At 35.8% G+C, this 23,645-nt stretch overlaps 1 protein-coding gene across 1 annotated transcript in view; it reads left to right on the top strand.

Annotated features, from left to right (window-relative positions):
* The window catches only part of Itfg1 (integrin alpha FG-GAP repeat containing 1), a 292,179-nt gene that overhangs the window by 117,200 nt on the left and 151,334 nt on the right, over positions 1 to 23,645 (top strand). Inside the window, exons 7-8 of the mRNA XM_004629193.3 lie at positions 6,473 to 6,534; positions 13,200 to 13,281. Coding sequence (XP_004629250.1) covers positions 6,473 to 6,534; positions 13,200 to 13,281 — 144 coding nt within the window. The remainder of the gene's footprint in view (positions 1 to 6,472; positions 6,535 to 13,199; positions 13,282 to 23,645) is intronic.

Here is a 23,645-nt window from a genome sequence, read left to right on the forward strand (position 1 = left end):
GGGTTTTCATAAATGGCTTTTACCAGATTGAAGTAGAGGCCATTTATTCCAATTTTCTGCACAACTTTAAACATGAATGAGTGTTGGACTTTGTCGAAAGCCTTTTCTGCATCAATGGAGATGATCATGTGGTTTTTAATTTTCGCTCTATTGACATAGTGTATTACATAGATTATGATACTTCTTTCTTCACATTGTGAAAATGTCTGAAATAGTTTTCTTAACAGCTTTTTTTCTAAAAATGAACCATAATATTACTCATGAGAATACATTAACTAGTATCATCCAAGGTGAATCTTTTACTGCAGGAACTCTAAATGACATGTGAGTACTTTTTAAATTTTCCATTGGAATATTTTTCTTTAAATGTTAAGCCTTTATACCAAAAGATATATTGCTAGAAATTTTCAATTTTTTAGTCTTCTTCCATCATACCATAATATATCAGTACATAAAGATACTGTGGATGCATTATTAATCATTAAGTTTTATTTTTTCCAATGTGATTTAATTTATGTAGTCTAAGTTGTTATTTAAGTTTCTGAAACCCCTGTGGCTTCCTATTTTGTCTTAATCTATTCAATTTTTGAGGTTCAAGAGCATAATATGGTTTCTGATCAGCTCTAGTCTTTCTTACAGCTGATGGCATCACAATGGCTAGAAATCCTGGAAGCAATCCAGTGAGAAAACAGGAAGCAAGACACTGGAGAATGCCAATTCCATTCTTCTCATGGCAAGCTGCTCCTGGCACGACCAGGTCCCTCTGCAGAAGGACCTTAATCCCTTCCAAGACAGTATCCTAGGAACTTACTGCTTTCTCTGCTAGGTCCCACCTCTAAATTTTTCCACCTCAGTGCTTGAGGGCAAATCTTTTCAGGCATAAAACTTTGTGAAACACACTCAAATAGTATCTAAATCATCAAAAATACTATTGTTAACTTAAACCAGAGTGCAATTTGAGGGGACTATTCAGAGATCTCTCTCCTTTACCTCGTTAAGCAATGAAGGGAAAGGCTGGCCAAATAGCTCAGCAGATTAAAGTACCTGTTGAGGCAGACACAGGGACAGAGTTCGATTCCTGGCATGCCTGCCAGCCCCACCCCCAAGGCATGCTGCGACTAAGATTGAGACTGCGCATAGTGGTGCACCTCTATAATCCCAGCGCTTGGAAGGCTGAAAAGATGAGGCTCACTAGAGTCCAATCTGTGTAGTGAGAACCTGTAGACCCTGTACTAAATACATTTTTTAAAAAAGCAATGAAGGGAGATATTTCACTATGTTTGTACTTTACAGAGGAGAAAATTATATGCTTTGGATTCTTCTATTTTGTTATTAGATGGAATTAATTTTAAAGGGGACTTTGTCAGCTTTCAGTTTATACCCTTAACTCATTATCAAATCTTTTAACAGTGATGCTGTCATTATCATAATGGTGTCTCTATGAACATCTTTAAAGCTAGACATCAAAGCAGGAAAGGCAAATCCCTATGCAGAATATGTGTCTATCCTATAAAGGGATTGTTACCACTTGAGAGTAAAAGGTCTCTGATGTAATCATTGTGCTGCTTACTACTTATTCTGCCACATCCCCTGCTATTGTCCCTGTACCATGCTCCGTCTTCTTCTTAGCCCCCACTCCATTGCAATCAGGAACTCATAGACCATAGGCTCATGCATGTTCTTCATGCTCCTCTACCTACATGCTAGCTATGTCAGGAGTTAAGTGAGGGCTTTGTCTAGTCAGATCTTTATGTTGATCTTTATGCTAGTATCCAGTTTTATAGCTTTCAGTTATAGAAACAGCCTGCTTGCCACACACATGCTATAGATTCACCTATTCCACTGTACTATTCAGTCATACTCTGATATGCCTGTAGTTATGGCTTGAGATCAGGTATTATGATATCTTCAGCTTTGTTCTTTTTGCTGTTTTGCTTTAGCTATTTGGTTCCATATGAACTTCAGGATTATTTTTTCTAGTTTTGTGAAGAGACTTTGGTATTTTGTAAGAGACTGTATTGAATCTGTAAATTGCTCTTAAAAGTGAGTAAATTATTCCACAGGTGCTAGAAATACTGCTGATAGACACCCTGCCTATCCCTCTTTGGGATAGCTTCTGGGGACATTTAGAAATTCTTTCCACTAGTTAATGTAGTCTGTTGAAACACTCAACTATGTTTTTGTTTGACTCATTCGGTTACTCAAGTCTAAGATTTGTTTTGTTTTACATGATCTCAATCACTTGGCTGAATTTCTAATTTGTATAACGAATTGTTCTCCTAATTTTGTGAAACATTCTATATCTTGTTGTAGCCCATTGAGCTAGTCTCATTACCTGTATTATAAATTCTTTACAGACTATATCATCAATAACCTTATCTTTATGGTCAGTTGTTAGACAAATATTGTGTTCCTTTAGAGGTAATATGTTACCTTTTTTTAATACTTTCCCTTCAGTGATATTTATCCATCTGTCAAATAAGTTGTCTTTATCAGTTCTATACATTGGCTTTCACAGTAGAAGGCATTCTCCAAAAGAATTTGTCCTAAGGCAGTGATGGCAAACCTGGAGTTTTCAGTGATACAGTGTGGCACTCAGGCCATATGTTCGCCATCATTGTCCTAAGATAGTGTTTCATTAGGCTGTATTGATTTGGTTTACAGTTGAGCACCACAGTGTAATCTATAGCTTTCTTCAGCTATAACTGATAGCCAGGGTCAGATCCTATTCAATTCTTTAAGCTGTGTGTGGGTGGAGAGACTTTTAAAAACCCAGGCAGTGCTGGGTGTGGTAGAGCACACTTGTAATCCTAGTACTTCAGAAGGCTGAATCAGGAGGATTTCTTTGAGTTAAAGGCCAGCCTGGGCTACCTACTGAGTAGAAGGAAGCTAAATTACATAGTGAGACTCTGTCTCTAATAATAATAATAATAATAATAATAATAATAATAATGATAATAATGATAATTTTTTAAACCCCGGCAGATATGTGTGCAGCAGTATGGCGGAGTACGCACTCTGTAGCATCTCCAGAGGCTGCAGCGCCAAAGACATGAAGAATAGAGCTTGTGCCTCTAGGGCAGTGGTGGCAAACATTTTAGTGCTTACATGATACAAATAGCCCTCCATGGCACACATGCCACAGATTTTCTGTCATGGCCCTAAGTTCTGTAACACCACTAGTAGCAGTTTTTAGTGGTACCAGTAATATTATTGTGGTCCCTTGTGGATGTGTCCTTACAGTGAGGCCTCTGGTGATTGTGGATGGCACTGAGGTGTGGGCCACAGTACATATATCCTCAGGCCCTGCTGCAGCCAGTGGAAGATGCCTTTTCAGGTGAATTACCACAGCAGTTAGCAACAGTGGCAGGCTTTAAGGGACACTGGAAACTCATGTTCCAGCTCAGTAATATCACATGGTGATAATGGGCGTGGGTATATTCCAGTGCTAGCATACTAGTCATGGCCAGCATTCGTGGCAGAGGGCAATATGAGCCCAGGAATATTGGCTTCAGGGCCAAGGAGTAGCACATGGCAGTTTAACTGATGGGATTATGTGCTGAAGTACCAGCCATAGGTCTCTCAGGGATAAGTACCTTGGCTTCTTGGGTCTTAGGGTGCCCCATACTATGATGAATCACCTGTTTCCTATAGAGAAAGACATTGCATGGAATTTGGTGCTGGGGTCACAATTATAATGTACTGCTGAAGCTAGATGGGTTCCTGAGGTTGCAGGCTTTTATGCAAGTGTGCTGAAATGTTCAAGGAGTTCTAAACATGGTAATCAGGGACTTCTGTCACTGAAGACACTGAATTCCAGTAGTGGTTCCATCCTCAGCACTGTGCTGTTCTACAGCAGTCTGGATTCTGGGGGTTTGAGGACTCTCAAAGTGAATTCTTCACCTAAAGTAAAGCTGCTATGTGGACTCTAGGCAGCTCCCTAACTGTGTAGGCAGCCCCTTAAATGGACTTTAAGCCTATGATGATTGTGAAACTCTTCTGTAGCTTGGTTTGTTGGTATCCTCAGTAATGGGATCTGGTGGAATTCTCCTGTTTACTCTTTCCCCCACAATGGGGAATTCTCTTTTATTCTTCTCTCCCTCCTTCCATCCCAGCTCTCCTCATCTTACAGGGTTCCTGTGGATCCCTTTCTGAGAACCAGTGTTCACTCTCAAACATGCACCTTGGAAAGCAGCATTCATTTGTTGTTTGGACCCTTCCCTTGAAAGAGCTGAGCATCAGACACTTATTTGGCCATTTGGAGTTCTCCATAATTAGCTTTTCATGTCTCATCAGTCATTTTTAGCTGATTAGAAATATGACTGTCATAGTGACTTTGTTTCCTCAGTTAGCATAGTAATGGCCATCTAATTCCACTGTCCTTATATTCTTTCTCCATTTATCAAAAAGCTTGAAATATAACACACACTAGTCCATTCCCTGCCACTCACAGACACACACACCAAAGACTACATTAGTAAAAGCACTATCAGCTAGACTGTCCATGTTCAACTTTCCCCCAGTGGAGAATCTTTACTGCCAGCCATGTGGTGACCCAGCTCCAAAATCTTATCTTTGTGACTGCTCTTTCTTAGGTCAGTTTTACTTTCAACTGTTGAGCTCCCTCCTTTAGAAGCGGACTCTGAGATTAAGAATCATGTGTGGTAAACTTCATTTTAGGGAGCGTTCTTATATTCAGTACCAGTAGAAGAGCAGGAGAGTAAGCAATTTGTTTTGATTTGGCTTCAATTCAGTAGTCACTAACAACCGTCGCTGACCCTGAGGAGCTCTGAAACCGGAATGCCCTGCAGAGTTGTCCTGCATTTTGTGTGGATATACCCTTCATGCCTCTGAATTGACAAATTACTGGATATAGGCTGCCCAGAACCTGTTCCAAAGAGGAATGGGCAGGATATCTACTAGCAGTATTTTCATCAGCTGCACAAATAAATCATTCATGGCTCAGATGATCTGGGTAGCATATCACATCATCCATTATAGGTGTCTTGAGCACATTTCCTTTAATTTTATAGTATAAGTTAATTTTAGCCATGTAGGAAGGTGAGACATTATTATTATGTTGACTAAAATTTTTCTAGCAGTTATTTCATTCAAAGTCTGAAGCATGATTATCCATATTGAATTGTTACTAACCACCTCTATTTTTATTTCTGTGCAATGAATCATTCATTTTTCTGTAACCTCTTCACATAACTGAATAATGAAATGAGATTTTTTAAAAATCCACTTGACAAAATACTTCCAGTTTTTCTTCTAGATTTAGTGCTATTTATAATTTAATAAATAGCTATTGAAACTGTGAAAGTAGAATCAACATTTTGTATTACAATTGTCAAATTTTCTATAAAATAATAGAAAGCTCATAATTAACACTTCGTACAAAAAGTGTATACTGAGAGTAGTTCAACTCCAATAGAAAAAAATTTGAACTGGTTTTCTAGGAATGTAATAGATCTGCTGTTCTTTCTGTCTCATTTTAGGTGTTCATGGTAATGCAGTAATTCTAATCTCATGCTGCTAGGTTCCTCAGCAAGGCACTGAGCTTTTGCTCCTTGGTTGGGAAGATGCCTGAATTTATTCTTAAGTGAGCTAAAGTTTTCAACAGCTTCTGTTTGAACAGTATGGCTCACGTTAAATTATTATGTTGGGTTTTACTCGCTTGAAGTAGTTCAGAGTTTATGCTGACTGATTGTTAGACATCTTATGGCTATTAATCCTTTATCAGTTATATTGATTACCTTTTAAACAAATGCTTTAACACAGATCCTTCTTTTCCCAAAACTTTCCATTAAGAGATGCAACAGCATGACTATTCTTAGAAAGTTCCAGCAGTTTTGTATGACCCCACAATATGATGAAATACCCAGCCCCTTGTTTAGTAATCATTTAAACATTTATTTCCAAGCACATAGAAATCACAAAACCTAAAAAATAATAAAATTCTTATAGTTTCCAGTAAAATGAACTTTGTTAATATGAAATTACAAAGTCAATTCTTCTATTTATCAAAATTTGAAACATGATTTTTGTTCATTTAATACGACTGCTAAAGGATTCGTTTTATGCTGATAGGTGGTGACTTAAATAATGCTGAAGCTTTTAAATGTGGTTATAATCAGAATGTCACCTCTCAACTGAGGATAGGATTATTTAAAAATATATAATAAATGAATGCTACAAGTTATTCTTGAACATAAAGAATTTTTTGAAGGACTAATGCTAAATATGCCTTTTAAATAGTTTTCCTTAATTATACTAACACAAGGACATTTACTTTTTTATTTTGTTTCATTTTTGATTACATTAAACTTGCTAAAACATGATTTAAAATATATTTTGGTAGAATCAGTACCTTTATGCTGCATGTTTTCTGGGGTTTTTTTGTTTGTTTGTTTTAAAAACAAATATAAGTACAAATACAAAAATTTCCATTCTCTTCTTTTTCTTTTAGATTTATTCCTCACTACATTGTCTGCCTCTAGTACCTTCCAGTTTGAAATATGGGAAAATTTGGTAAGAATTATTTCTTTGAAACATTTTTGAATGATGTCTTTCTAAGTAAGGATATACAATTGAGAAAATAAAAGTAATCACCTGGTTGCTTGATTTCAACAATAAATAGAGCAACTTTAAGAGCCTTTGGTTGCATTGCTGCATTCAAACTGCCGACTGTTGCTGAGGGAAATGAATCATTCAGCATTGGTTCCTCTGCAGGTTTTTAGGCATGACTGCCAATTAAACCAATCAGCCTGCCCTAATGTGCAAGTTAAGGGGACCCCTGCTAAGCTGTCAGCTGTTGAGAGAGGTTACTGTCATTTAATTTGTCAGCATGATGGTTTATGAAGAAAACCCTTTTTAAAAGAGTAATTTTTCTTCTTTGCCTTCAGGCTTATAAAGAAATAAGAACATACACTAAACTTAGTGCCAAGTCAAGTAAGATTAAGGAGTCTCTCACTAGTTTTTCTTTTTAATTGTTAACAGAAGATTCCTACACTGATTTCATTGTTTCATTTTTAGCTGATTAAAGATTAATTAATGAACAGTAACCCACTTGAAATCTTGAAGTTGGATTTCAAGCTCTCTACTAAAAGATAGGATTTGAAGCGAATATATATGAGCCAACTTAGTGACAGTTAATCACATATTAAGTGATTTCAAGCCTAAAGCTTAAATTCCCTCATATGGAAAATGGGTATATAACTTCACAGAATGACAGTGCAAATTCACAAACAGTATGTTTAAGATACTTTGACACACACTTTACAAATTTTAGTTTTAAATCTTTTGATTTCCTGTCTAATAGCTCCTGATCATCTTTTAGTTCATCCAAATTAAACCCATAATCCTTTATGGATTTTATGAAAATGCTGTGGAAAAATAATCAGTTCTAACAAATACAAAGCAAAAACTTGTGGAAGGAACTTCATCATTGGCATTGGTTAGAACTCAGAGTTCTTCGTGAATGGAAACTTAAGCTATAAGGGCTTTAATTAGATAAAATCAGAGCTTCTTACTGCTTAAGCTAAGCAGTGTGATCGTTTTTTTCATGAGGAAGGAAAAGCAGGGAGCTTATCTTAACCAAAAAACTTATCTTTGTTTAGTATTTTACTTATTAAAAGTGTTATTATATTTATATTTCTGATTATTAGAAGTAACAGTTGTTAAACTCCATATGATTCATATACGTTAAGATTGTCATTCCTGGATGACCTTTGATTCCTACCTCAAGTGAACCTTGAGATACAGTATTAGAAAAATGAGAGGTCTATTCAATTAGTTCGTGGCTGAGGAGAATAGAGTCTCAATACAGATAAATGGGTTGTGTACATAAAATTTTGAAATACTTAAAAGTATAAGATGTCCTTTCACCCTAGTCTGTTTCAAAGATAATAAAGTAAAAAAGCTCAGTAGGAAAAAAAAAAAAACTTCATAAAGAGAATAGGATTGATTGGGGTGCTTTTCCCTTGAATATCATTTTCTTTAGAGAAAATTTCTAAACTTAGTTAGATAATAGGGACCAAGACTTGTTCTTGCAATAAAGCCATGGCATCAGTGAGAAACTATGAAAGAAAAACTTATTCAGACACTTGTTAAAGATAGTTAAGACACATTGTATTCAAGACAGCTGCTTTAATGAGGTTTTATGATAGGAAGGAAAGATTGGGTTCAATTACAAATATGACAAAAGAAAGTGAGACTCTAGCCAGGAACAGGTTGGAGGTCAGTGAATTAAAATTGCTATAGTAGCAGGATAATTCTTTGCTAAACTCATCTAACAGGAGTTTAGCTAAAGACAGGCCAAGCGAGGCCATAGGGCCCTCCCCACAACTGACCTGTACAAGAATGAAGAAGCAGCCATTTTGGGCTTGGTCAAAGAAAGATCTCACAGGAGCCCAAGGAAAGTTTGGTTAAGGGGATGATCTTTGTCAATATCCATGCTAAGTCATCCGTACAAATTACAGAGTATATAGATTCAAAATTAACCAGTTCAGATAAAGTATACTCATGAGTGATCAATTTAAATGAGAAATTGGTTACTTTATAGAAACGTGAAATTGAGCAAAAATAAATAACCAAACAAAAACTGAAAAACCCATACCATGTCAGCTAGTAGAACTGCAAGATGTCTCTTTTGGAGGCAGGAGAGTGGTCCTGCTGCATAGCCCAAGCTGGCCTCAAACTCCCAACTCACAGCAATCCTCCTTTGTCATCCTCCCAAGTGCAAGGACTAATACACCTCAATGGTTGGCCATTTGCCTAGCATGAGCAAGGCACTGAATTTGATACTCAGCTTTGGGGAAAAAAAGAAAAAAAAAAAAAAGTTTTTCAGAGCATCAAGTGTGTATACAGCTCCATGGCTTTGCCCTCGGAGATACAGATGTGAATAGAGCTTATAGGCCAAAAGAAGGCTGAGTTCTGAATGTTTGTGGCTGGTCTGAGAAGAGCTACAAACATTGTGCTATAGAATTTGAAATACAGCAGTTCTTTCTCTGACCACTTACAATTATCAAGGACAGCTTCAAGAAAGATGAGATATTTGAAATGGTTAGTATAGATGAATAGGATTCTAATGATTTAAAGTGAGAAAGAAGAGAAAGAACAAAGAAGAAAACAAAGAAGTATACAGGAAACCCTGGATATACTCAGTTCAAAGTGGCTGATTATGGCCAGTGCATGAAAGAGCTATTGTAAGATAAAATTGTACAATTGGTTTAGACCATAGCAGCAAAGGCCTTGACTTAGGTAATTTGATCTTTTAAAAATCTATTCAGAGCTGATTAAATGTTCTAAAACTAAGAGTGGGATGAATGTAGCTTTCACCATTGCAGTTAATCTGGCTGCTGTGTATTAAGAGAGGAGAACGTGAGTTTTCCGAAGGTGGACAAGTGACACAAGAAGAATGCACAACACCCAGGGAAGGAAGTGAGCCATGGACAGGAAAGGGGAGATAGAAGATGAGATGACCATATAGCAGAAAGAAAAAATATAACTTCTTTGGGGTAGGGAAAAAATTAGAATAGAGCTATGTTGAGAAAGTAATTGGAAATGTAGAAGTGGGACTTAGGGAAGAATAAGGAGGTATATCATTGGAAAAGACTTTCAGAGTGGTCAGAATGTTACAATTTTGACATTATTGTCGTTTTGTCGTGGAGAGCTGTCACATGTATTGTAGTGTGTACTGCTGGCCTCTACTTGCTAGATACTAGTACCCACCCCATCCCCAGTTTTGGCAATCAAAACTGTATACAGCCATCATCAGATGTTTCATAGCAGATAAAATCACCCAAGTCTGGAGCCATTGCTTTATGTGAATAAAGATAAACATGATAATTGTCACATATCGCTTCCTGATCACTTCTTAATGTTAAGGATATGACAGTTTTCATATTAACTATTAAAATATTCATCCTAAAACATTGGACTCATCCATGAAAGGGGACTTGCTGCAGCATAGCACTTCTGGTTGAAAATCAAGCACAAAATGACAGACAGTCCCCTTATCAACCACTGTGGCTCTTCTGCTTCCCAGTTTGACAAGTAGTATTAATAGGGTTCCTACTACTTATGGTATATAATATTAACTAAATGTATTACCATGTTGTAGGCGCCGTGAATGGATTATCTCATTGATTACACACAAAGAATAAAAACTTGTAAATCTGTATTTTAAAGTTAAGTCAACTGATCTGTAAAAAATAACTTTTTAGGCCTTAGAGCTATCAAACAGTGGGGTTGGGAGTTGAACTAGCAGATCTGTCTTTAAAAAACTTCTGCCCTGAAGTCATTCCACAATAATATTAAAAATCAAAAAGAAAATAATAGAACACAGCTGCAGCAGAACCCCGCAACATCCTATTTTGGATTGCAGGAAAGCAGTAGAGCCCAACAGAATCCCCATAGTAAAGAGTGAGCATACCATGGAGCAGTTGAGTTCGTGAAAGCATAAGACTTGTCATTGTAAAAATTCCTTCCCAGTACCTGACTTTGCAGAACACTTTCTTACCTTTCATTCCATCCAATGCTCTCCAGAACCCTATAAGTTCATCCTAAAACATTCACTTCTGACAGTGAATAACTAACACCCAGAGGAATAAGTGGTTGTTCCATAATTCTTTTTTGTTGTTGTTGATTGTACTGAGAATCAAACTCAGGACCTTGTGCTTGTCAGGAAGGTACTTGCCACTGAGCTATAGTGCCAGCTTAAGTGGTTGTTCCAAAGTGCAACCATCTGCCAGTGAAAGCAGCACTATCACCCATGTCATCTGAGTCCTAGACTGGTGCTCTTCCCTCTCAGTGTAGGGTCACAATGAAAAAGAATAATGATCCCGTGTTTGTCTTCCTGTATTAAATAGGTAAGGGGTTCAGCTTGAAGAGTAGTCATGTCCACTTCAAAATGTATTGTCCAATAAGAACACTAACAATATGGAAGGAAGTTTGTTATTTTCATCAAATGACATTATATGATGAAAAATCTTAATGGAAATTAAGTCGTATAGATTTATACTGCCAAATGGAGTAAAGAATAGATATGGTAATGACAGGAAATTGTCTAAATATTGTCTTTTCCTTGACTATATCATATATAACATGTTCTGTATATATGACATGGGTTATAGTCCTTTCCTTCATGGGCAGATGGTTGCACTTTGGAACAACCACTTAAGAGTATGTTCTCTTTCTACCTTAATTAAAAGAAAATCTTCCACTTCTGTTGATGCTCACAGTGAATGTGACACTTTAGACATGGGAGGCTATTACCAACCAAATTTTCTTGATGGAGGTGAGTCATGAGGTATAATATAGAAAATGCACTACTGTATTTCCCAGGCCTCTAGTGGGGTAGCCCACTCACTGCTGCAGTATATTGAGTTCATATTCAGTTTTATCGCATATGAGGTTGATCTGTCCTAAGAGTGATTTTCCCATTCTTTCAAGAAACATTGGATCCACTAAAATCGTTCTGATTTAAAAAAAAAAAAAATAGGGAAAGCACTTGACAGTGAAGTCAGAAATTCAGCAAATCTGACACAACAGTTCTACAGTTTCAGATTTTAAGAAGACTGGCAGGAAACCTTTAATATACTTATATAAGTAAGATAACTATAGAAAAAAATCTTTTAAAAATGTATCAGATACTTTAATAACAGTAAGAGAATGTTTCTATATGTAAAAAATGAAATGAATGATTTAATTGCCCATCCTAAGACAAATCTTACTACTTATGGTCCTCAAACATCAGTTCTTGTGCTTTTGTTATAGCATTTCCACTCCCTGCAGTATCATTAGAGGAACAAAGAAGGAAAAGCATTCAAGTATATAGATACCCTATATAAAGTATGTGGTTAGCAGAGTCAATATATTAAAAAGTGAATAGAGATGTCAGTAGTAAGAGCTCATTATGAACAACTTGATTTTGTAGAGTTCTATAATAGATTTTCCTTTTTTGTTGTAAATGACAGATGTGATATCTTACTCTCCTTTTAATTTGTAAAAACACTCCTCAATGATGCACATGAGTTCATGTGTCCTTAAGGGCCATTACAGTTCTCCTCTCATATGCTTATTTTTTCCCAGTTCTCCCTAACGGAGTCTTCTAGCCTTTGCTGCTTACTTGTATGACTTCTGTTGCTTTCAGAAAATCTCCCAACTAGACTAAAACTCTTTGAAGATAAGGACTAGTTTTTATACTTATTTGTATTTTCAGAGCATTCCACTGTACTTGAATTTAGAAGATACTCATTATGACTGAAGTTATAATGACACTTTGATAATGGGGTGGTCCATTAGATTTGATAGCAGAGCACTTCAAAATCATAAATTCCTTTGTGTGTGTGTGCCTGTGTGTGTGTGTGTGTGTGTGTGTGTGTGTGTGTGTTGTTGACTGACTGACTGATTGATTGATTGATTTTTTTCATGGGGTACTTGAGACAGGGTCTCACTATGTAGTACAGACTGGCCTTGAACTCATGGCAGTCTTCCTTCAGTACTGGGACTGTAGACTTGGACCACTAAGCTCAGGAAAATCATATAATTCTTAATCTTACAGTGGTTACTTTTGTTTCATAATAATAATGGATGGAAAATTAGAATGATTTTAATGCAGTACAAAAGCCTTCAACTGTTGATTTCCTTGCTTCATTAAAAATTATTTGTTTCAAAGTATAAAAAGTAAAGCAATATTAATAGGCTGAGCTACAAAAGGCTCAAGTCAACAACTTCTGACATTGCCAGTCCTACAGATAACTCACTACTATTATGCACTACTGGACGATATTGGAATATTTTGCTGAATTCACGTACCTACAATATTTATATGACAATGGAATACCCTCTGACAAAACTAAACAAAAAAAGGGGATACAAATGAATGACCATTTTGTATCTGTATATTCAAAATAGGATAGATGCGCAGCTACTTTCTTTTAATTCAATGAGAAGAAAGATTTGTTCTAATGGTGTTTGTGAACAGGATATCATGTCTGCATCTTGTACTATGAATAAACACTAAGAAGACAACAATATGCAATGTATTAATTATTGAAACTGCCCTATTAATCTGTTTTGAAACTGTCTCATTGCTATTTGTTTCTCATAAAATTAGTTTTAAAAATCTTTGTTTCATACTGACAACTGACTGGCTTATGATGGTCTAATTAAACATTTTATGATTTTAACAGGATGGGAACTTCTCTATCAGTAACATATTAAAAACACCTCAAAATATGCTGGTGGTTGGGCAGTCAGCATTTGCAGACTTTGGTAAGATTATCTTTTTTCTTTCTAATTCTGCCCTTTTTATGATGTCTTGTTATTACCCATTTAACAAATTATTGCTATGTTTTTGAATGGTTCTAGGTTTAAAAGATGCCTGTTCTAGTATTATACTTGGAGGTCATTCCTTAATGAAATAGATTTATGGCATATGTGTTTTTAAAATAATCTATACTTAATCTTTGAAAATAATGTATAAAATAAGAAAGCCCAGTGAGGCTTTTCTAGAAAATACCAAATGTAATCGTAAATTTTTCATCCACATGTTGAATATCCCTTATCCCAAATGCTCGGAGGCAGAAATGTTTCCCATTTTGGATTTTTTCAGAATTTTGTATTTGCATATATGTAATTATACCTTGGAATGTGAGTCCCTAAGAGGAACACAGAATTTATCTAAGTTTCATATAACTATCATATACCTAGCTTAAAGGTAATGTTATGGGCCAGGGAGATGGCTCAGTAGAATAAGCACTTCCCTGGCAAGTGCAAGGGTCTGAGTGCAATCCCCAGTTCCACCAAAAAAAAAAAAAAAAAAAAAAAAAAAACAGGTAATGTTATTCAATACCTTTAGTGGGCCTGCACTTTGACTGTGACCCACCACATAAAATAGTGTGTAAATTTTCGACTTGTGGTATTGTGTTCATGACCAGAAAACTGCAGATTTTAGAAAATAACAGATTTGCAGGTGGTGGATATTCTGTATGTCCAGAATATACAACAAATAGAATTGAAGAAGTTAACTTAAACTCTTGAACTTAAATATTAAAAACCATTTTTTTTACATCTTAATTCTAAGAAAAAGAACATCTATTGTAAATTTCTGTTTTTTGTAAGATTCTACAGTTACTCAACTTCCCTTTGATAAACACACTTGGCTCCTTTCATCTTTTGTCAAGGTAATTGTTAAAATGATTTTTATGTTAGATGTGATGTTAAGTATTGGATGGCTATTACCTAAAACGTGTCAAAGCTCTTTCCTATTTTGCTGTTCTTCCATCCTGCCAACAAACACCCTGGCCAATTCCTTGGAATAAAGATGGTGTGGTGTCATCTCTACAGACCCAGCTTCCTAATTGATAATATATTGACAACCCTAATATTCATTTCACAGAGGTATTGTGATTAGCACAAACATGGGTAAAATACAATGAAAGATTTATAGCGTGAGAACAAGAAACTGTAGTTTGAGTTTTTTCTTTAGATTTGGTTTTTGTTGGTGCTCAGTTGACTAAACGTACTCATTGTTCATCATCATTGAGAAGCTGAAACAAAAAGTCAATGTTGTACTATAGCCTTTTTAATTTTATTACATTGACTATTTAGTTTTAACTAAATTTCTAGTATCTAGTTTGTAGGTTTTTAGAAGTATTCAAATGCTAAACTACATGGAATTATTTTTGGAAATTGCTGATTAATTCACTTGACTGGATCAAAAACAGATACATTTGCATCTCTCTCAGGGAAAAAAGCATATACTATAATTCTTTAGGATTTCACAGACCACCTTGATTACCATCAGTCCTTGGTTAAAAACCTCCAATGGAAGTTTTAAGATTTAAACTGACTGTGTTGGTCCACACCTATAATCCCAGCTACTCTGGAGACTCAGGTGGGAGAACTGCTGAAGCTTATGAGTTTGAGACCAATCTGGGCTACACAGAGAGACATTACCATCTGAAAAATAAAATAGCCAGGCATGATGATACAAATTAGCTACTCTGGAGGCCAGGGCAGGAGACTTGCAATTTCTAGGCCAACCTGGGCAATTTAGTGAGGGCCTATCTCAGAGTAAAGTGAAACAGATTGAAAAGATAGCTCAGTCGTGTAACACTTGCCTAGCAGGTACTAGACGCTGGATTCAACTTCCAGTACCACAAAAACATAAATAAATAGGAATAAAGTTACATGATTTCTTTAATGTGTTTTATGTCAAGAAGTGTTATTCATAGCTAAACTTAAAATTTTTTCCTAAGCTAAACTTAAATTTTGTTAAGTAATTATTGTAACTGTCCTACTAGCCTGTTTTGAAACTGTCTCATTGTTGTTTCTCAATAAAATAAATAAATTTTAAAAAAATAAAATGAGAAATAAAAATTTTGTTAAGTATTAGTGTAGATATGTACACATTGTTAATTTTAAAATGTTCAGATTATGGGACATTGTCAAATTGAGAAACATAAATATTTCTCCCTTCATTTTAAGAACTTTACATACTTTATAAGTAAACTTTTTAATGTTATCAATAAACTTTTAATATCTATCCATGGTGCCTTTTTAAAACTCCATGTATTTTAGTTGGATTTTTCTGAAAAATATTTTTTTTCAATTTTTGTTTTGCTTTCTTAAGAGATTCAGTTTTTATTTTTTAGAAACTAGAATTACTTATTTGAAGGACTGATAAAAAAGATCTGTCCTCACTGAATTTTAAACTTAGCAAACATACCTTTCAAAACTAAAAGTAAACCATTTTCAATTATACAAACTCAAAATATTATAATACCTCCAGACGTAGCATATAGAAAATAACAGACACCATAATCCAAAAGACAAGAAAAGTTGGTGTATGGTCCTGAATGAAGAATAAAGAGCTCTCAAAATTATAGTTATGCAGGACTATGTAAAATATAATTATATTAAACGAGCCCATTAGCACGGTCACTGAAGATAACGACAAGACAATATCAATCTTATGTCCAGTTATATACATATTTTTTCTTGTGTATGTGTTTGTAAAAGACAAGGAAGAAGTAATATAAAGTCAATGGAAAATGCAAATATACTTTTTACAGTTTCTAATACTAGGAGAAAATATATCATGTCTTTTTTTTTTTTTTTTTTCGGGACCGGGGATTGAACTCAGACCCTTGCGCTTGCCAGGGAAGAGCTTATTCCACTGAGCCATCTCCCCAGCCCCTATATCATGTCCTATAAGTAGATTGTAAGTCAAAGATACAGTATAAGTTATAAAACAAAAATTAAAAGTAAACAATATTCAGAAAATTAAATATTAATTAATTCAAAATTAAATATTTCAAAATAATATTCAATTATTAAAATTAAATTGTGAGTCCAGCTGACAGGCCAGAATGTAGTGTATCATATGTACGAATCTGTGATCAATTCGGATTACTCACACAGTATTTGAATAGGTTAATATATACAAAAATGTCAACTACGAAAATATTTTGCTGATAGTAAAGAATTCCTAAGAGTAAAACATAGCAAAAATACTAGAATGGCAAATATATGACCAGCACTTCTAACAGTTTGGGGATAGGATATCACACAAAGTTCTAGTATGTGGTGGACATGGACAGTGTGCGTGACACTTACTGGTAGCCAGGTGTCATTTGTGGGACTGAGCTACTGCTATTTCCTTGATACCCACCCTGTAGACCTGGACAGAATCATGACCCATAGGGTGCAGGAGAAGTCCATTTGTAGAATATGCTAATGGAAATATTTTGCTGCTGTATAAAAAAGAATAATTGAAAAACTGCCTTTGTATACTTCTTTTTCTCCTGTGCTTAATTGTTTGCCCTATTTGGTGGGTTCTTTTTGTTGTCATTCATGGAGTTGTGGTTATTTTTATCTCACTCCAGAATATCTTTTAGTAGTCTGTGTAGGGTTGGCTTTGTTGTCAGAAAATTCTTTAGTTGTTGTTTGTCATGGAAGTATTTCAGTCTTCCATTAAACTTGAAAGAGAGTTTTGCAGGGTATATCAGTCTGGGTTGGAATTTGTTTTCTTGTAAGACTTGAAGTACTTTGCTCCATGCTCTTCTTGACTTGATGGTTTGTGAAGAGAAATTTGCCATTATATTGATGGGTTTTCCTTTAAATGTGATCTGTTTCTTTTCTCTACAGGCTTTTAGCATACTGTTCTTGTGCTGAATTTCTGGTATCTTGATTATTATATGTCTGAGTATGGTTTTAATTGGGTTGATGTTCTTTGGAGTTCTATGCACTTCGGTTACCTGAATGTCAGATTGTTTCCCTGTATTTGGGAAGTTTTCTTCTATTACTTCTGCCTATATTCTTTTTATATCATTTGTATTAACTCCTTTCCCATTGATGCCTATTGGTCTTATGTTCATCTTTACATATCTTGGAGATGTTGAATTATTTTTTCCTGCATCCTAGTGGTTAGGGTTTTTTTGGTAGAACCAGGGATTGAACTCAGGCCCTTGCACTTGCCAGGGAAGTGCTTATTCCACTGAGCCATCTCCCCAGCCCCATCCTGTTTGTTTTTAAGGGATCTTTTCTTATCTTTTCACTTGCTGCAATGGTATTTTCAAAGTCTGACTGTCTATTTTCACTTTTTTTTTCTCTATTTAGAACAGGGTGTACAGGGTATACAGGGTCTAGCTGCATAGATTGTGGACTCTTAGTGATTCTCTTGTTTTCAGCTTCCCAAGTGCTGGGATTACAGTCATGCACCACCATGCTCCATCTCAGTTGTCTTCTCAGCTTGCTCAGGGGGTGGGGCTCTCATAAAGGCCAGGAGATTGAATTCTGCACCCCTGTGTCTGCCTAAGCAGGTGCTTTAATCCACCAAGCTATTTGGTAAGCCCCTATTTTCACTTCATTCAAATGGATTTGCCAGCCTGTGATTGAGACTTTAATTTTCTGTATATCACTTTGAATCTGCTTCATGCTTCTATTTCTTTCCTGTATTGCTCATTCAAGATTCCATTATTATTCTATTCTCCTCTATTTTTTTTATCAGTATCTTTGGAAACAGTACTTCTTTCATTATAGTTATCGTTTTTGGGGGGATTTTTACTTTGGAAATTATTTCTGATCTCATTTCCTCTATACCTCTCAGCAACTGTTTCTTTAGATTTCAGATGTGTAATTTCCAATTTCTTCTATGCTGTTGTCTCCTGCATTGATTCTAGGTAGGCTTGGTGCCTGAGAATGCATTTCGTCTCGTCATTTTGTCATTTGTATAGCACTGTCTTCTAACCTTTGGTGTAGAGCTTAGATAGTTATTATCTTAGCACCAGGACTGGATCTACCAATTTCAAACTAGTCCAGGTGGGTGTGGCTTGGGTCTGCCTGCTGTGCTTTATTTTTTCCTACTGCAGCCCTTGGAAGTGAACTCCCTATGCCACTTTGGCAAGATATTCTGCTCCTGGATCAGCTGGGTGGGTCTTGCCTCTAGCCTCTCTGCAGGGAGTTCTACTGCAGGGTTGCACCGGGCCTGTCTGACTGAGGAAGTTCCACACACATGCCTGGACTACATGCTGGCTGGAGTGAGGATCTGGTGCGGCCTGTGCACTCCCACTCATATGCTGGGCCTGAGCGCTGGCTGGAGTGAAGATCCAGAGGGCCTGGGGAGGTCCTACACACTTGCCTGACCTGGGTGTTGGCTGGAGTGAGTTTCCGGAGATCCCCGGGCTTCCCCACTCGCACGCTGAGCATGCACGCTGGCTGGAGTGAGGGTCCGGAGAGCCCTGGGCAGTCCCACTCACACCAATTCCATTATTTTTATATTCGCTATTTTTTTTAACCAGTGTCTTCTTTGGAAACACTAGTACTTCTTTCATTATAGTTATCTTTTTTTTTTTACTCCAGATATTATTTCTGGAGGGCTGGGGAGATGGCCCAGTACAATAAGCGCTTCCTTGGCAAGTGCAGAGGCCTGAGTTCAATACCCAGTTCCACCAAAAAAGAAAAAAAAAAAAGAAAAGAAAGAAGTTATTTCTGATCTAATTGCCTGTATACCTCTCTGCAGTTGTTTCTTTACTTCAGACACTACCATTTCAGAGCTTTCAGGTGTTTAATTTCCAATTTCTTTTTTAAAAATAATTTTATTGAGAAGCAAATAGCATTGAGACAGTTTCAAAACCTATTAGTAAGACAGTTTCAATAATTAATATACTGCATATTGTTGTCTTAATGGTTATTCATTGTACAAGACGCAGGCATGATATCCTGTCCATAAACACTATTAGAACAAATCTTTCTATTCATTGAATTAAGAGAAAGTAGCTGTATATCTATCCTATTTTGAATATACAGATACAAAATGGTCCTTCATTTGTATCCCCTTTTTTTGTTTAGTTTTGTCAGAGAAGGATATTCCATTGTCATTTAATATTGTAGGTGCATGAATTCAGCAAAATATTCCAATAGCGTCCAGTAATCCATAATAATAGTGGATTTACCATAGGACTGGCAATGTCAGAAGTTGTTGACTCGAGCTATTTATAGCGCAGCATATTAAAGTGGCTTTACTTTAATACCTCACTTTTATACTTTTCTACTGGATGGTTAAGACTAAGGTAAAGCAAGGCCTATGTAACAAGAAATGTAACTTTTGTATCTGATAAGGTCAGTCAAATCCCCTCAGGATTTATCCTGTAACCCTGTACCGCAGTTTGTAGATCTTTGTCAGTGTCAGCCATGTGGATGAGTCATGGCCATTGCTTGACCAGTGTGCTCTCTGTGAAAGCCTGAGAGAATGTTTTCTCTCCATGTGACTCTCCTTAGGCACACTTTACATCATCGATCACTCTCCTCTGTGGCCCCTTAATCTCCTTGATCAGAAAATTTGGGACACTACTAAGTTACATGATGTTACAGTAAAAGTTCCCCTATGTCTATATGTCTGAGTCTTCACTGACCTTGAAAGGCTAGGGCGAAAATGTTGGCTGTCTTTGCAGCCCTTCTTTTTCTCTAAATTTTGGTCCTCAAACTTAGGTTGTTAACCCTCCAGAAGAGAAGTTTACTATTATTACCCTACAGCATACGCAGTTGAGCTTAACCTCTCTTCTATGCTTTGTTTCCTGCATTTGTTCTGGGTGGGCTGGGTGCCTAACAATGTATTTTGCTCCTTCTCTTTGTCATTTTGTATAGCACTGTCTTCTGACCTTTGGTGTAGAGCTTTAGAATAGTTATTACCTTAGTACCAGATCTGGATCTACCACATTCAAACTCATCCAAGTGTGTGTGGCTTGGGTCTGGCTGCTATGGTCCACTTATTCCTGTTGCAGCCCTTGGAAGTGAAGTCGCTGTGCCACTCTGACAAGATGATCTGCTCCTGGATCAGCAGGATGGATCTTGCCTCTAGCTTCTCTGCTGAGAGTTCTGCCTCAGGGTACCATACTTGGCCTGTCTGATTGAGGAAGTTCCACATACACACCTGGCCTGGGTGTTGGCTGGAGTGAGGGTCTGGAGGTGTCTATGCTGCCCCATTCACATACCAGGCCTGCACGCTAGGTGGAGTAAGGGACTGGAGGGCCCCAGACCAGACCACCAGCCAGCTCTCTGGATCCTCATTCCAGCCAGCACCTAGGCCAGGCCTGTGAAAAATATTTTTAAGACTGTGGAATAGAAAAAGCAGATGGTATTAAGTAAGATTATGAATATTAATATATCTAAAGTATGTATTTTATACGAAAATATACATTTGAATACATCTGTGAATTGCATTCTGTCCTCCATTTTCCACTCCATCCACTTATTTAGAACCAAAACAGGAAGTCAGCACAATTTCACAGATTTCCCTCTTAATTATTAAAGAAAGCACATGCTTGAATAAATGACATTGTTACAGGGAAGCCTGTACCAAATAAGAGCCTTTCATTTCATTTGTCATGTGAATCCTCCCCTTAAAAAGGATAAACAGAAATATATCAAAACAATATTTACTTTTTTCCCTGTTTTCTCTTATGTGATTACTTTTAGAGAAAAAGTAAATTATAAAACAATAGTGTTCAACATTCACCTGAAAGAAACCAAATATTATTGAGTAAATTATTTCTAAGTATTATTAGAAGTCTTGCCATACAGCTTCAAAGTTAGTGTAAAATTAGTTCTGTCTCCTGAGTTCCATGAATAGCTCCTTTAAAATAATTATGTTGTTTCACAACACCATTAAGTCCTATAAGAGGCAAAAATTAGACCTCTGGTATACTTAAAATAATTGTACTGAAGATCATATAAGAAAGATGCAGCTCTGAAGGCCAGCATTTTACCTTTAAGAATTCATAGTTTAGAGCAAAAAACAACAGAAAGGTATGTTAAAAATAATACAAGAATAATACAACTGCCACATAATAAGAAAACCAGATTATTTCATTGTAAATTATTGTAAATTATTTCATTGTAAATTATGAAATTAATACCACTAAAAATAGCAATATAGATCATTCTAGACTGAGAATGGGTAACCTCATTGAAGAGATGAATTTGGGGTTGGAATTAGAAACAGCTCTAAGGTTTGGCTAGCAATTTGTGAATATATGAAAACTGCAGTGACTAGAGATTAGTAAATAAACCAACTGGGCTTGAATAGACATCTTCTGTAAAAATATAGAAATATACAAATTAATAGTGAACACATTAGAATGAATGGCCAAAGAAGGGAAATGATAGGACAGTGCTGAACAGCTCTTTGTTTTTGCCCTTTTTATTAAAATAAGGAATTAAACATTATTTGATCTGGTGGGGAAATAAGGTAATGTTTGTTAGGCATGGAATCAGAGTTCAGGGGACATTATTAGAATTTCTAATGTGGCTGAGATTTTTATATCAAAAAGGAAGCATATCAAAACAGTTTAGTATTTGTATTTTTTAGGCATGAGAACTTGTCAGGGAATGAGGTGGTGAAACTGGGGCTACATCAGTAATAGAGGAACAAATACTATAAAAGCAGCTACAAAACAATGGGTGAAATTTACTGATTAGTTTGATAATAGACATTTTATAAAGTAAAATCCATTGATTCTAAATGACTTGGAAGAATGCACAAAGAAGACAAGCAAGAAAAGAAAACTAGATTGGATACTTAGGTCCCTTAGAGTTATCACATTAACTATGTTGCTAAAGTACCAGAACTAGAACATTTAGGAAATCTAAGTTGAAGAATATAGCAAAAGCATTTTAAAGAGCCCTCCTGAAGTCTAAAACAGGTCAAGACATAGTTGGGCTCTCCAAAGGTATAAAATAAGAGGCTTAAGATAGAGGAGGGTTAAAAGATAGAACTGTTGACAGAGCATGACCAAGAAAAGACCATTAAATTTATATTTTAGCAGGACATTTCCATTTACAGAATTCAGAGCAGTACTTGAGCCATCAAAATCATTCAGTGAATAGTGGCTACTGTCTCTTATCAGACAAGGTTGTGCTCTTGCCTCATACTTGAAAGATCCGCAACCCAAAAGCCCTTTATTAGCTAAGCAGTCACTAAGAAATGTACGTCTTCTAGCAGACATGTTTTGTGTCTTGCTCTATACTATATCAACCCTTTAAACAGTATATTACAGGTGAATCTTCAAGGTATAACCATATCAAGTTCCTGAATCTCAATAAATATGACATATCAAGTCATATAAGATAATTTTTCTGTCAAAACAAGTTACATAGGAGAAAATAATTTTTAAAAGTTGCTTGAAGAAAATGTATATTAATTTTATTTGCATAATTGAAATCAATCAAAAACTACACACTGAATGACAGAAACATTACGTGGTATGTTGGCATTTTCTATACATTGATTTTAAATCATATATATATATATTATATATATATATATCAAGATGTGATACTTTATTCTGTAAGGAAGACTACTGAGCATTATAGTCAATCATGTCTCTAGATAATTCTATGATGAATAAAGCAACTGATTTTAATGAAAAACTTTCTCATGCATGCAAGCTAGTAGTATATTGGAAAATCCTGAACAACTTAAAAGTGTTGTTGGGGGCTGATACCAAATCTCATCCAGTTGTACTGAACACAAAGATAATTATAGTGTTTATTAAAGTAAAAGAGAAAAGCAGAGAGAGCCCACAATGAAGTTATTTCATGAAATCTTTATAATACTTAGTAAAGCTTAGATGTTAATTGCAAAGTAACCTTGGTAGAGCTGAAATACTTAGTTCAAAACACAGCAATTATATTCCCCATGTTTTACAATTAAGTGTATTCAATAACACCTTGACAAATTTAAATTATTTGTTGTTTACTTGATCTGGAAATAAACTGTACAAACCATGTATGGAGATTTAAAGTTTGTATTTGGCTTATAGCCAACCAGTAACTGAATATTCATATTCTCTCTTATGAAATAATTTTAAAAATCAAATATGTTCAAATAGACATGTGATAATTACATCATAAAAGATTCAGCATAGGGGAAAGTTCTGGGTATCATGTTTTCTCTGCTTCATCCTATGTGAATCATATAAAGTTGCATTTTATTCCAAAGTCTTAAATAATAAACTTTATTTCTCGGAACTTAAAAAAAAATTGGGGTATAACTATGAATGTCCATTTTGTATCTGTGTATTCAAAGTGGTTGGGATAGATATATAGTTGCATTCTCTTAATGAATAGAATGA

This window comes from Octodon degus, unplaced genomic scaffold (genome assembly GCF_000260255.1).
Source record: "Octodon degus isolate 3935 unplaced genomic scaffold, OctDeg1.0 scaffold00028, whole genome shotgun sequence".
Lineage (NCBI taxonomy): Eukaryota > Metazoa > Chordata > Mammalia > Rodentia > Octodontidae > Octodon > Octodon degus.